The sequence below is a fragment of the Corvus hawaiiensis genome, chromosome 28 (assembly GCF_020740725.1).
Source record: "Corvus hawaiiensis isolate bCorHaw1 chromosome 28, bCorHaw1.pri.cur, whole genome shotgun sequence".
Lineage (NCBI taxonomy): Eukaryota > Metazoa > Chordata > Aves > Passeriformes > Corvidae > Corvus > Corvus hawaiiensis.
In genome coordinates this window covers 5,264,726-5,277,796 of record NC_063240.1, presented here as the reverse complement: position 1 = coordinate 5,277,796, position 13,071 = coordinate 5,264,726, and the positions used below count along the sequence as shown (strand labels likewise).

The following is a 13,071-nucleotide window of genomic DNA, read 5'->3' as shown; positions in this document are numbered from 1 at the left end:
GAGTCATGGAATGGTTTGGGTTGAAAGGGACCTTAAAGCTCACCTCATTCCACCCCCTGCCATGGGCAGGGACACCTTCCATAGACCAGGCTGCTCCAAGCTCTGTCCAACCTGGCCTTGGACACTTCCAGATGTGACACAAGGTGACCAGCAGCCCTGGGAGCACACGGAGGGACAGTGCCACTGTCCTGGGAGCGGGAGCAGGGGGAAAACCCAAAGGACTCCATAAATCCATGAACCCACCACAGCAGCCTCATCCCACGGGCTCAGCAGCCCCTGCACGCAGCAGGGAGGGATGGGTGGGCTGGAATGCTTCATTCCAGCAGTTCCCAGGTACAAGGGAGGGGACGCTGCAACAACAGGAGAACCATGGATCAATACAGGGCCGGTGGCTTTTTAAAGATAAATCAGCATTTCCAGGAGGGTGAAACACGAGCTGCTCCCTGAGGAGTTCAGACAACAATGCGCCCAAGTGCTGTTTATTGACTCCAGGGCTCCCACCACAGGCCCCTCTCCCAGCACTCCCAGTGCTGCAGATCCCACGCCAGGCACAGAACACAACGGCAGAGCTGATCTCACCCCGCTCCCATGGATCCCATTAACCCTGCAGATGGCCCAGGCGGTTTGGGCAGGTCGGTATCAGCAGCAGAGCATCCCATAAAATCTCCAAAATGACAGAGGGATTAAGTAAACTTTGGAATTTGGCTTTGGCTTAATTCAGAGCAGACTGTTGTAGTCACTCGTGACGCTCACAGGTGGTGGTGACTGTCACAGGTCGTGGTCCATCGGCTCCTTTTGGCTGGGATGAGCAGGAATCCTGCAGACCAACGGGCACACGGAGCCTGCCACCAGCACCCTGATTCATCCCGGAGAAAGAAAAGTGCAGCAGTGGCTGGTGAGGCCTCAGCCTGCCCAGGGCCAGGCACAGGCAGGTCTGGTTGCATCCCCATGTTTAGCCTGAAAAACTAAAACTGGAAAGGTACTGGAAGATCCAACTGGTGCAAAGAGACCTAAAATGAGGGTATCAAACACACGTGGAGGAACTGAAAGAGTAATGGAATGAACACCTGAACTGCTCCTTTGTGGAAATGTCACGTGAGGTGTTCAAAGCTGCTGTTATTTTTAGGATCCACCCCAAAAAAACCTGCCCTGGCCTGGCACTGATCACACTGCAGATGTGACAGCTCCAGTTGGTTCCTCCTGGAGAAATGGGATCGTACTGAGCACCCCAAGGAGTCTCAGGTCTGTGACTTGGTTTTCTCCTCTTAGAAAACGACTCAGAGCAGGGCAGGGATGGAATGTCACGGCCCACAAAGGGCAAATCCAGATGCCAACTGCTGCCAAGGGGCAGAATGGAAGTGGAAGCAGCTTTCACAGGGTCCCTGATTACAGCTCCAAGCTGTCCCCAGCCCAAACAGGACCAGAACAAGTGACAGCCCCACAAGCACCTTTGTACCCTGCACTCTTCAAAGGGGGCTGGCAGGACTCTGAAAACATGGAAGTGGCGCAGAAATTCCAGGCTGCCACTTCAATTTCCTTCCCTGGTACCTACAGAGCACAGCACAGGCACCTCATTACCTGCTCCACACCTTTCCCTGCTCAAACACAAACACCTGTTCCAGCAAAACCAAATTCCAGCAGAATTATTTTCAAGGCAGGACATCAGGCTTGAGGTTCCCTCTGATCCAAATCATTTAACAATAAACAAATCCTCCACTCCTGCGAGGTGAGGAAATTTGAGAATTCCAAAGCTCACCTGTCCAACAAGAGGGGAGCCTAAGGAATGCTCAGGTTCATCACTCCAGGTAAAGGAAGGTCAAGGAATGTGTTGGTCCAACACTGAGCATGGCAGTGGATTGGGACAGTCGGGCTCATCTGGCTTCAACAGCACAAGGAACGACTCTCCAGAGGGAATTGAAGAGCCAGGGAATTACCAGCACGTGCAGCCCTGCAGGATCAAGAGATCCCTGACCATGGATCACAGAGCTCGGATCATCCCCAGGGAAGCTGCAGCCGGGTGAAGCCATCCCAGCAATTCCCACATGGAACCTCTGCCTGCTCCCAACTGCAGCAGCCACACAAGCAGAGAACACCCCAAAACAGGTGTGAAAGGGTCCAAACGACAGGAAAACAGGGCACATCCAAGCACTGTGTGCACACGGCAGCGTTATTAAAAATATATCTATATATGTAAAATCCTTCGTGCACGTGCAGACGGAGCTGCCGCAGGGGTGGGATTTCTCCAGGAAACCTCACCTGGTCCCGAACAGACAAACGTGGCCAGGATCACAGCAGGATCACAGCACTCCCTCTGCTGCCTCGGGGATCCCGGAGCAGCTGCCAGTCCCCCCGGCCCCTCCCTGATCAGCACATCCCTGTCCCTTCTCCAAGTGTCACCTGTGCCCCCTGATCCACAGGGGATTTGCAAGCCAAAGGAAAGGAGCCAAAGACATTCCAAATATTCACCCTAAAGGTGCCACAGAGACCTCCCTGCCCGCAGGGCAAATCCCTCGGGTTCTCCAAACAAAGGCACTACCAGCTTGGGGAGAAGTGGGATTTAAGGATGTGCTGCCAGTTTCTAAGGAAAGGAGCACTTGGCGAGCAGTTTTCACTGTTTTAGCAGCAGATCCACGCAGCAACAACCTCCTGACACATTCACCTTTGGTCCTACACAATCAGATCCCAAATACCCACTTAACAAAGGGATTGAAACTCCAGGGTCCTTGAGTGGAGATAACTCACAGCCAGGGCTGCCCTGAATCACAGTCAAGAGAGGTTGGAGTCCCCCTTTTCCAGTCATCAGCTGCTCCAAGACACTCCCTGGCTCACACCTGGCTCTTCCTCAGGTATCTCAAATCCAGAGCTTGGCAGATGTCACACAGTGTCCCTGGTGTCACAGGGGTGGGGCTGGGCAGAGTCCGGGCACTCCCATCCCCTTTTGGTGGCTCTTCTGGAGAAATATTCCTTTGGGTTGTGGCCCCTTTCATTTGTAAACACATCAGTAAACCCATGAATGACCAGGATTATCTCAGTAACTGCTAATCCTGCAAAATTTAACTCGTTTAACTCATTCCCAAAGCTGTTCTGTCTGAACTATCACCCTCCCACCCCTGTTTGTGTAACAGACACCAAGAGCTCTCCCAGCTCCTCCCAGGAGCTGATTACAGAGACACTTCCCAAAGAAGCAACCTGATCTTGCAAGAAGGAAAGAGGATCAGCATGGAAAAGGAATCTGATGCTTCCAGGGCAAGGAGAGAGGGATATGAGGCACAGGGGCAGCTCTGGAGCTCAGAGCTCGGATTTCAGGTGCTGAAAATCATCCAGGAGCATCTCCCTTACCTCAGCCTCTCCCCATGCAGTGAACAGCTCCCATCTTTCCCCAGAAATGTCCCCAAGAATGCACGTGAAGAAAACAAGTTTGGTCCCCTTTCCCCTGCCCCAGCCATGGAAGGGCTCGAACTGTTAATTAAGAGTCACTGTAAGCAGATATGAAACTTGAGCACTGGAGATTCCACTGGGATTGGACCCTCCATCAGCCCGGGCAGCCGGTGCCACTGGTCATCTGGAAAAAAAAAGGAGACACCCAAAATCAGGGGGAGCCCAGGTGGGAGAAGCTGAGGTGACATTCACTGAGGTGACATTCCTCCTCAGCTTAAAACAACCTCCCCAGAAATCGAACTTGTGGGATGTAAACATGACACTGGGAAAGCAGGAATGGATGTCCCGGTGAGACTGGGAGTTTGAACTGCGATATGACTTGGAAGCAATTCCCAAACTGAAAAAAAAAAAAACCAAACCAAAACAGGAGTTTTGCTGGGAAAGCAGGAATGGATGTCCTGATGGGACTGCGAGTTTGAACTGTGATATGAGTTGGAAGCAATTCCTGAACTGAAGGAAAAAAAAAAAAAAACCCAGGAATTTTTGTTTTCCTGTCTAACATAGGGAGGCCCAGACTGGGCACAAGGGCTGCCTCTCCCAACAGCCCTGTGACCTCACAGCAGCATCCACATAACCCTGTCAGTGAGACTTTCCCGGGCAAAAAAATGAGGAAAAGTGAGACAAATCCGTGTGCCAACACAGAGACCACACACAGGCGTTTTAATTTATGCAGATCTGGTTGGAGGAGCTGTGCCAGAGCTCCCACGGCTTTGGGAAAGGAGCCTCAGCCTCTTGTGAGGAAAAGAGCAACACAGAAAACACACAAAATGCTCCCTCACCGCCTCAGGTTCCGTGTTTCAAACAGGGTGTCCTCATCACTGTCCAGGGACCCCAGCTCGATGTTCTCATCGTGGCTCGAGAGCAGCCCGTACTTCTTCCTCTGGGGCTTCTTCAACCTGAAATGAGTTTTGGGCTCGTTTCTTGGGCCCTCGGACCTGGGGCTAAGGGACAGGGAGAGCACAGTGAGTGAGCCGCTGTCCCCCCGCAGCGGGACCGGAGATGGTTTAGCGCTAATTACCTCAGGTAATTAACAGTGCTGGGGATTTACAGCAACGTTTTGCACTCGCTGCCAAGAGGATGAGCGGGGAAGCAGAGCCCCGGCTGGCAGAAGGAGGAGAGAGGAGGGGAGGGGAGGGGAGGGGGATTCAGGGAAAATGGGCACAAACCCAGGGATTAGGAGCGGGACTGGAGCAGACAAGGGACAGGGGACACCGTGACCAGCTTCGGGGGGAGCCAGACACGGACCGGGACTGGCAGGGACACGGACCGGGACTGGCAGGGGCACGGCCATGGGGGGCAGGGACCGGAACAAGCAGGGACACTGCCCCAAGCAAGGGGGACTGGGTCCAGGACCAAGACAATCGGGGTGACATCCCAGACCAGGGGGAACCAGGACAAGAGGGGTAGATCCCCCTCTGGAACCGAGACAAGCTGGGACACAGCCCAGGACAAAGGGAACAGGGACTGGGACCAGCAGGGACACAACCCCGGGTCAGAGGACATCAGGATTGGGACAAAACCAGGAGCGGGACCAGCAGGAACGCGGACACAGCCGCGGTCGGGCACCCATCCCCCCCCGCACTCACCGCACCGCCCGCAGCACGAAGTAGAGCCCAGCCAGCGCCGAGAGAGCGCTCAGCACATAAACTGCCCGCCTCAGCACCGGCAGCCCCAACCCCACCGACAGCCTCGGCCCGGACTCGTGCTCCGGCCCGGACTCGTGCTCCGACCCCGACTGCGTCTCGTTCCCTGCGGCCGCCCGCGGCGGCTCCGTGCTGTTCCCCGGGCTGGGGGCGGCGGCGCGGCCGAGGTGCGGGACGAGGAGAAAGAGGAGGAGGAGAAGGCGCCGCATGGCCGGGCCGGAGCAGCGGAGCGGGAGCGGCGGCCGCAGGAAGGCGCCGGGACGGTGCGCGCGGCGCAGGCACCGCCCGGGCCCCGCGGAGCCGCTCGCGGGTTCCGGGGCTGCGCCGTTCCGGGCTGGCCGTGAGCCGCTCACGGAGCCGCCGCGGGGTTCCCGACATTTTGCCCTCAGGGTCGCCGTTCTCCCCTCGCGGTCTGCGGCCACCTCGGCGGGGCCGCCGTTTCTCCGTCACTGCAACGCCCCGTTCGTCACCGACGCCATTTTCCGCTGAGGGTCATCCTTCCTCCCTCAGGGCCGCCATTGCCCGTTGAGGACTCTCATTTCTCCGTCAGAGCCGCCATTTCCCCCTCAGGGCTGTTCTTCCTCACCTAAGGCCACCATTTTCCCCCGAGGGTCATCATTTTTCCCTTAGCGTCACCACTTCCCTCTCATAGGAGGACCTTCTCCCCCAGAGCCGCCATGTCCCCCTCAGGGTTATCCTTCCCCCCTCACGGCGGCCATTCCCGCCCCAGGGTGAACACAGCTGGAAACAGGAGCATTTTGAGCATTTCTAGAATTTCTAGCCCCCACCTTTTTCCTCTGCAGACACTTGCGGCTGACCAGGGCTCAGTCACCGGCCTTCAGCCCTGCCCCCCTCGCCCATTTTTCCTCAGGGAACGGCTCAAGCTGCCTGGGCACCCAGGGCTTACTTTAAAAAAAGGGGCTAAAACTGGGTCACCCGAGCTCCCGTCAGACCCACGGCACCCAAACACCTTCCTGATGACGCCACTGGGTTCCACATCCAGCCCCTGGATCCAGCGATTCCCTCACCCATGCCAGCAAGACATCATTAACTCAGTGCCATAATTAGCAATGCCAAAAATAACAGCACCTCCAACCAGGCTCTATTTTTACACCTGTTCATTATTTCTGCCAGCGTCTAAGCATCCTATTTAGGGAGGTCTTACAAAGCATTATTTGTAAGTATTTTCAGCCTGAATTCATTTAAGCCTCACCTGACTGCATTTTTATCAGCTAAGACTTCACAACTCCTCAGCCTTCATCGTATTTAATACCCTCCCGCATTAACATGCAAAAATCCTCACTGGTGAATTGCTCACTACAACCCCCAGAAGTGTGTCACGGCTGATTGCCTTTTTTAAATCCTGTTCACTTAGATAATTTGAAAAATGTTAAAGGAGGAAAAGTAGGTTTCGCGTAAGTGAGCTAAATAATCCCCTCCCGCAGGCAGGAATGTCTGGAGACTCTTTTTATCAGTCGGAAATTGGGAACTGATGACTCTTGGGCAACAAGTCCTTGGGGCTTCTGAGTGAGCCCATCATCACATTCTGAGTTTATCAGTTTAAACAAAAGGGAGAAAAGGGCAGGATGAAGCAATCAACCCTCTTTAACACAAAAAAAAAAAAGCAGGAGCAGCTGAGATCATCGAAAACTCTCATAGCTCTCACCCTGCAATCTCCTGCCAAAGACACATTCAGAGTTGTCAGCCTCTCCCCCAAGACTAATCCTCATTACTGAGCTGCCACATTCCTGGGATTTAACCAGCAACAAGACCTCATTTTCCATGAGGATCAGGCATCAATCGGCTCGGAGCTGAGTGCATCCACCTCCTCCAAGCACCACCAGCGGTGGTTTGTTCTGGTGCTCTGAACTGGGCTGTGCACCAGATAAATACTTTTGCCAAAAATATTCTGTTTCCCACAAGAAGTACCACAGAGATTTTTTTTTTTTTTTTCCCACATTTCAGTGTTTTATTCTGGCTTGGTTGACTTGGTTCATGTAAAAATGAGCAACACCACTGCTCCGAGCTCTTCATCTCCCCACTCCAGTGTCTGTCCTTCTGTCTTCTCTGATGTGTCTCAGTGCTGAAATGAAATGGAGACAGAATTTCAAGGTGGATGAAGATACAGAAACAGAACAGGGTTACTGGACCACTTAGAGCTCAGGGCCATGGAACAAGGACACAGCCAAAGATAAAAAGCTCAGGAAGGGGATGTTACCTGGTTGGCAAACTCGCTCCTGCATCCCTGGAACGCAGCTCCGGTCCCTCAGGATCTGCTGGGCCTCCGAGGCGTGTGCCGGGTCCCTTCAGCCTGCCAAAGCAGAGAGGCATTAACAGGAGCCCTGGGCAGAGGCTGCTCTCGCCCCCAACCTCCCCACACAGCTCACAGCGCACGAGGGTCTCACAAGCCATCGCTGAACCCATCACACCACAAAGCACAGTCTGGGAAAACTGTTCCGGGCCGGCTGCTGCCCGTGCTCAGCCAGCCCATGGATTGGATCCCCTAAGCAGAGAGTTAACACTTGGACATGGCTGCTTAGGAAGTGTGGGCCATGGGAAAAAGTTAATGGCAACAAGTAGGATGGCAAAGAAAGCTACAATTAAAGTGAGCAACTTAATGAAGTCTAGGAAGAGTCTCAATAGATGAACACATATCGAGTCAGGGAGTTCGTTCCCATCTTGCTTCCGTACCTACAGCAAGACACGGCTGCATGCCCAACTCTGATCTGTGGAACTCAAGGTGTGCCACAAGCCAAAGGTTGCATACGGCATGGGTTAACGTTTTTCCAGCAGCTGACCAAAATTGTCAAAAGGAATATTTCACAGGTACATTAGACTTTCAAATGAGCTCTCAACAAGAGGAAGGATGCGGACATGAGCAAAAGGAGTTACCTCGAATTACAGGACTATTTCCACATATGAACTAGCCAAGAGAGCAGCTCTCGTCTCAGAGGTTTCTGTTGGAGGCACAACACTTCTTTTCTCCAAGGACACTGCAGTTTCCATTTGCTAGCAAAGAATTCTTAGAACTTGTAAGCAATGACACAGCTAAGCTAAGCCCGGCATTCCCCTACATCGCACACGCGCTCGGCACGCAGGGAACAGCCCAGGGACTACAGCACTTGGCTCTTCTCTACAGCTTCCCAGTGTAGGCTACAGCAGCTTTTGAGGAAACATCCATCATCCTTCCTAACATTCCGACTGCACTTCGCTCCTAGCGCACCCTCAGGTTTGTACTTTCAGCCTCTACAGACAAGTTTTGACTGTTTTATGTGAAATTTGTTGGCCAATTCAGATGTCAAGACCGATTTTAGCACTTAAATTCCAGCGCCCGGGCAATCGTCCGGCTGGCTCTGCCACTGTCCCTAATCTCCTCCTCTCGCTCCCAAGACTTTTCTTCGTCTCCAAGGGTTGTGTTGTGCAATGAAATGTAAATGTCAGGAGCAGAGTTCATTTCAGACGGTCTTTTAATAGGCTTCGTAAAGCCAAAGAAAACTGTATACAGGAATCCTTTACCACTTCAAATACAACAGCAATGGAATATGCATATTTCTTCCAGTAAAAAAGGACAATATAAATAAACATTTTCAAGAACCTCTTTATGGTAAGTTTGCAAGTCTAGTTCTGGGTCATTTACATCGTTACAACAGTAAAAATACCGTTATGCGGGTTGAACATACAAGCACGTTTCTCTTTAGATATATCAAGGTGGTTTGCCTTCCAACGGAACCCAGGCTGCATTCCTACCTTGCTACACTAAAGGAATGTTACAAAAGACGAAGGTAATGCACTTGGAAAAAAAAAAAGAAAAAAAAAAAGTCCACAGCTTGTTCAGCTTCCAGTGAACATCGGTACAAGGTCCTTTCTAGCTTAAAAGAAACGGAATTGGGGCCCCAACTTTAAAAAAAAAACCAAAAACCGAACACCTTGGCTCATTCATAGAGAATAAAATAAAATCTGAAGTGCTTTCAAAAAAGATTAAAACCACTTGAAAGCAGAGCTTTCTCCAAGACAGTCTAATCAGACCGCCTCGTCTCAGAAGCTGCCAGGCTGTGTATGACAAGATCAGAACTGATAATATTATAAAAGTGAAAATACAAGTAGATGTACTACACAATAACCATTTCAGCGAAGCTCCAAAAATCTTTATAAATACAGCCATTGGAAGGACGATCTTGAGTCAGGAAGGATTTTTACTCGTTGTGTGTAGCTGAGGACAAGAAGCAGGCACAATTGTAAAGGCACTGAAGCAAAGACAAGTTCCAGCATTTTACTCCCTTTGCATTATTCCGAGGCTACGGCTACTTGGCTACTGAGATCCCCCACCCGCGGGTCAGCGCGTTAGGGCAGCCGAGTTTGGGCTCCAGGAACACCTTTTTTTAACACTTGCTTTGCCTTAGATCCGAGCAACTCCTGCACATGCATTAAATTAGAATCTCCCGGCACCACCACGTCCACAGCCTGAGCCTGCCCCAGCTCCAGGCTCAGGCTCAGCAGGTTCAGAGTTCCTATAGCACACGGACTCAGCGCTCCCGGTCGAAGCGGGACTTACCGTAACTGTCGTAGCTGTCTCTGTAGGAGCCTCCTGAGTTCCTGTCTCCATAGCCACCTTGACTCCTGCGGGACAAACAGCACCCACTTTACAGCTGCTCAACTGCTTCTCTGCTGGTTTGACCTCCACCACAGCTTCCCCACGAGCCCCAGCGCTGGCAGAGCCCTTACCTGCTATTATAGTAGTCTCTGGAACCGTTATAGCCTCCGCTTCTGGAATCAAATCTGCTGCCGCCATAGCCTCTGTCTCCACCTCCTTGGAAATACGGGCAAATGAGGGGTTTTTTTAAGCATTCTGGTAAGTGACACACCCCACCCCCCCCCCATCCAGACATTACGACTGACCTCCCACACAACACTCACCTCTGGAGAAGCCACGGCCCCGGCCTCGGCCCCCGCGGAAGAAACCCCGGCCCCCCGAGGACCCCCCTCTGTAGCCACGGGATCTGTTCTCGGAGGATTTCCCAGCCTGGTCAACCCGGATCTGACGCCCGTCTACAGACTAAAACAGAACCACAATTAGCCAAACCAAAATATTTAAATAGCTAAGCACATGTAGAACGAGCTGTACGATTTACTGCTGCTCACAAATTAAACATGTATTTCATGCCCCAATTAACTCAAGTAGGCAAGGAACTGACATATTAATTGTATTTATAGGGATTCCTATGAAGTCACTATCTCAGTCATCCAGATTCCATCATGGAACTTTATCAATCTATACTTCTAATATATATTTATACACAAATTCACGCAGCCCGACTTTTTACATCTCTATCATTTCGTGTCCGCAAGACACTGTCATTTATCTGTTTTTCCACACAGCCTGAACAGCAGCACACATCTGATTCCCTTCCTACATTACCGGAAATAAAGAATCAGCTCCAGAGTCTCCTCACCTTTCCATTCATGGCCATCATCGCATCTTTTGCATCATCGATATTTTCAAAAGTAACAAAGCCAAAACCTCTGGATCTCTGAGTCTCTCTGTCTTTCACCACCACGACTGTGAAAAGGAGAGGCAGGAAATAAATAAACCCATCGCACGAGGGAAATTTAACAGATTAAGGGAAACCATCCCAGCTTGGCTCTGCAGTCTCACCTTCAGAAATCTGTCCGTATTTAGAGAAGACTTGCTCCAATGACTGCTCATTGGTGTCGAAACTGAGCCCGCCGACAAAGAGCTTTCCCTCATCTGATGCCATTCTGACCTGCCAAACCAACGGAACCGAGTCAGCGACTCAAAAAAACCCCGTATCCCCCGCGAGGTCTGAAAGATTAAATCCTTCTACCGCCACCTATAACAACACCGATGTGAGCTCACACTCCCGGACGCCTTATGCGCCTCTGAGCCCACGCCTTATGTGGCAGAGGAGTCTCCCTCAGGGTGGCGAGGAGCCAAGGCCCACAAGGGGCTCCGCGGGGCTCAGCACCGCGGCCGGGCCCCGGCAAAACCCACGGACGGCTTCGGTCCCGCCAGCCCCCGGTGCGACCCCCGGCCCCCGCCCCTTCGGGCCCAACGCGCATGCGCGCCCCGCCGCGCCCCCTACCGACCTTCCCCGCGCAACGCCGCCGCCGCCGCCTCCTCCTCCCTCCCGCCCGCCGCCATTTTGCACGGCCGAGGCCCGTCGCCATTTTGTTTCTGCGCGCGCCTTTCCCCCCGTCGCGGCCCCTTCCCCCACACGGCCCAGCCGGGCCCGCTCCGTCGCGCCCCCCGTGCCCGCAGACGGCACCGATCGGCGGGTCGGGAGCCGCGGCCCAGCCTCCCGCGAGACCCGGCCCTCCGGCCCTACGACAAGGCTCCGCTCACCGCGGCCCACCCAGCCCGGCCCGGCCGCATCCGCGTCCGCCCCGCGCGACTGCGCTCACCGGTGCCCGGGCGGTGCGGGATCCACACACCACTTCAAAGCCTCAGCGCAATGTACGGCGAGCCTGGCGGGGCGGCGCCTTATAAACGCCCGCGACTCGGCCCGCCTATCTCATGAATATGCAGATGAACCTCGCTGCAAGGCGGGGTGATACGTCACCAAAGCGCTGCCGCCGCTGCACCACCCGATTGGGCGGGACTTCGTTAATATTAATGAGCCGCGGCGGGGGGCGAAGGGAGGGGGCGCGCACACAAAACCGCAGCGTGGCCCCGCCCCCTCCACCCACGTGGGGGCGGGGCGCGACGGACGGCATCGATTGGCTGCGCGCGCGGAGGCGGGCGGGAGCGCCCCTGTGAGAGGGAAGGAAGTGGAGGCCGCTGATTGGTCAGGGGCCGCCGTCGCCACGCCCCCCTGGCAAAGGGGGCGTGCCCACACTGCCCCAGTTTCGCGCCCTTCTCGCACTGCGGCGGCGGCCGCAGACAAAGGGCCGCCTCAGGAGCTGCCGCCATCTTGGGCACTGAGCGCTGCCCCCGGCCCGGCCCCGGCGGCTCCTCCCGCTGCGGCCCATCCGGTCACCGCCCCGCTCAGGGGGCTCGTCCTGTCCCCGCCAACTAGCCCCCGGGGCGGCCGCCCTCCTCCGTGTCCCATGGGGAATGATCCTTTCCGCCGTCTCCTTGCCCTGTTGTCCTACACGCACTCGTGAGAAGTAGCCAAAGCAACAAAGTTTTCTTCAAAAACAAAAGGTCTTTGCTCAGCCCGTTTTCACAAAGATTGAAGTCTTTAAAAGCCCATCCTGAGGTTTGACAAAGGTGAGAATGCCTTCAGCAGTAAAAACTTCCGTATTGAAAGAGGAAACTGGCAAAGCCAAAGACGTGTCTCAGCAAGAAGCTACACAGCTTTGAAAGGCCTAAAAATAAAAATTTTTAGTGTTTCATACAATAATTACAACTTCGTGTAGAAAAGTGTTTGGAAACATTGGAGAGGAGGAAACGCACGTGAAGAAACAGATTGGAAAGGAGGAGATGCATGGGAGGGAATAGCAGCGTGAAGGAAACAAGGGAAGGAAACCCAGCAAGGACAGGGCTGTGGTGTCACCGTGTGTGTCCTATGGCTGAGGACAGGACTGGACACATCAGGGGTCACTCTGTGTGTCCCCTGTCCCAGACAGGACCAGCCACGTTGGCTCTACCTCCAGAAACTCTTTGTAATTCGCGTTGCAGTTTGCAGCAGGAGTTTGCAGCCACCGGCCACCCTCCTTCCTTCCTTCCGCCCTTCCCTCCCAGCATTCCCAGTCAGATCCAGGCTGCACAGAAGAAAATCACTGAAGTATGGAAATCACCACTCTTTGGTGACCGATTTCCAAGCCAGGTGCTGAGACAGAGGAAAAACAAACCACGGGGAGATGCAAAGAAAGAAACCTGCCTGTGATTGCTCTGTCCGAGCAGTGATCACCCATTCCTTGCCTCCCAGAGCGTAGAAATCAGGCTTTTCCTCCCTGATTTGTTGTGTTCCCTTGGGGATCTGCAGGAAAAGGGCAGTTTGTACATAGCTTAGACAGTAATTACAAAACC

General features: G+C 53.6%; 2 protein-coding genes across 5 annotated transcripts; both read right to left on the bottom strand.

Moving 5' to 3' along the window:
- Nucleotides 1–451: 451 nt before the first annotated feature.
- On the bottom strand, nucleotides 452–5,342 carry FAM174C (family with sequence similarity 174 member C). The gene is made up of 3 exons (XM_048288313.1): nucleotides 5,025–5,342; nucleotides 4,218–4,379; nucleotides 452–3,562 (listed from the first exon to the last, which is right to left on the bottom strand). Exons 1-3 carry the CDS (start codon nucleotides 5,288–5,290, stop codon nucleotides 3,559–3,561), a joined length of 432 nt encoding a protein of 143 aa, XP_048144270.1. The 5' UTR covers nucleotides 5,291–5,342; the 3' UTR covers nucleotides 452–3,558.
- A 1,693-nt stretch (nucleotides 5,343–7,035) lies between these two features.
- Nucleotides 7,036–11,607, bottom strand: LOC125317977 (cold inducible RNA binding protein). 4 transcript variants are annotated; one of them, XM_048288306.1, is made up of 8 exons: nucleotides 11,502–11,607; nucleotides 10,735–10,843; nucleotides 10,532–10,638; nucleotides 9,996–10,134; nucleotides 9,804–9,888; nucleotides 9,634–9,698; nucleotides 7,300–7,392; nucleotides 7,036–7,164 (listed from the first exon to the last, which is right to left on the bottom strand). In XM_048288306.1, the coding sequence occupies exons 2-7, from the start codon at nucleotides 10,835–10,837 to the stop codon at nucleotides 7,388–7,390; spliced, it is 504 nt and encodes a 167-aa protein (XP_048144263.1). In that variant the 5' UTR covers nucleotides 10,838–10,843; nucleotides 11,502–11,607; the 3' UTR covers nucleotides 7,036–7,164; nucleotides 7,300–7,387. The 4 variants fall into 4 exon arrangements, with proteins under 4 accessions (XP_048144263.1, XP_048144262.1, XP_048144259.1 ...); XM_048288305.1 differs by lacking the exons at nucleotides 7,036–7,164; nucleotides 7,300–7,392 and adding an exon at nucleotides 8,531–9,291; XM_048288302.1 differs by lacking the exons at nucleotides 7,036–7,164; nucleotides 7,300–7,392 and having other exon boundaries at nucleotides 8,531–9,698.
- Between the last annotated feature and the right edge of the window lie 1,464 nt (nucleotides 11,608–13,071).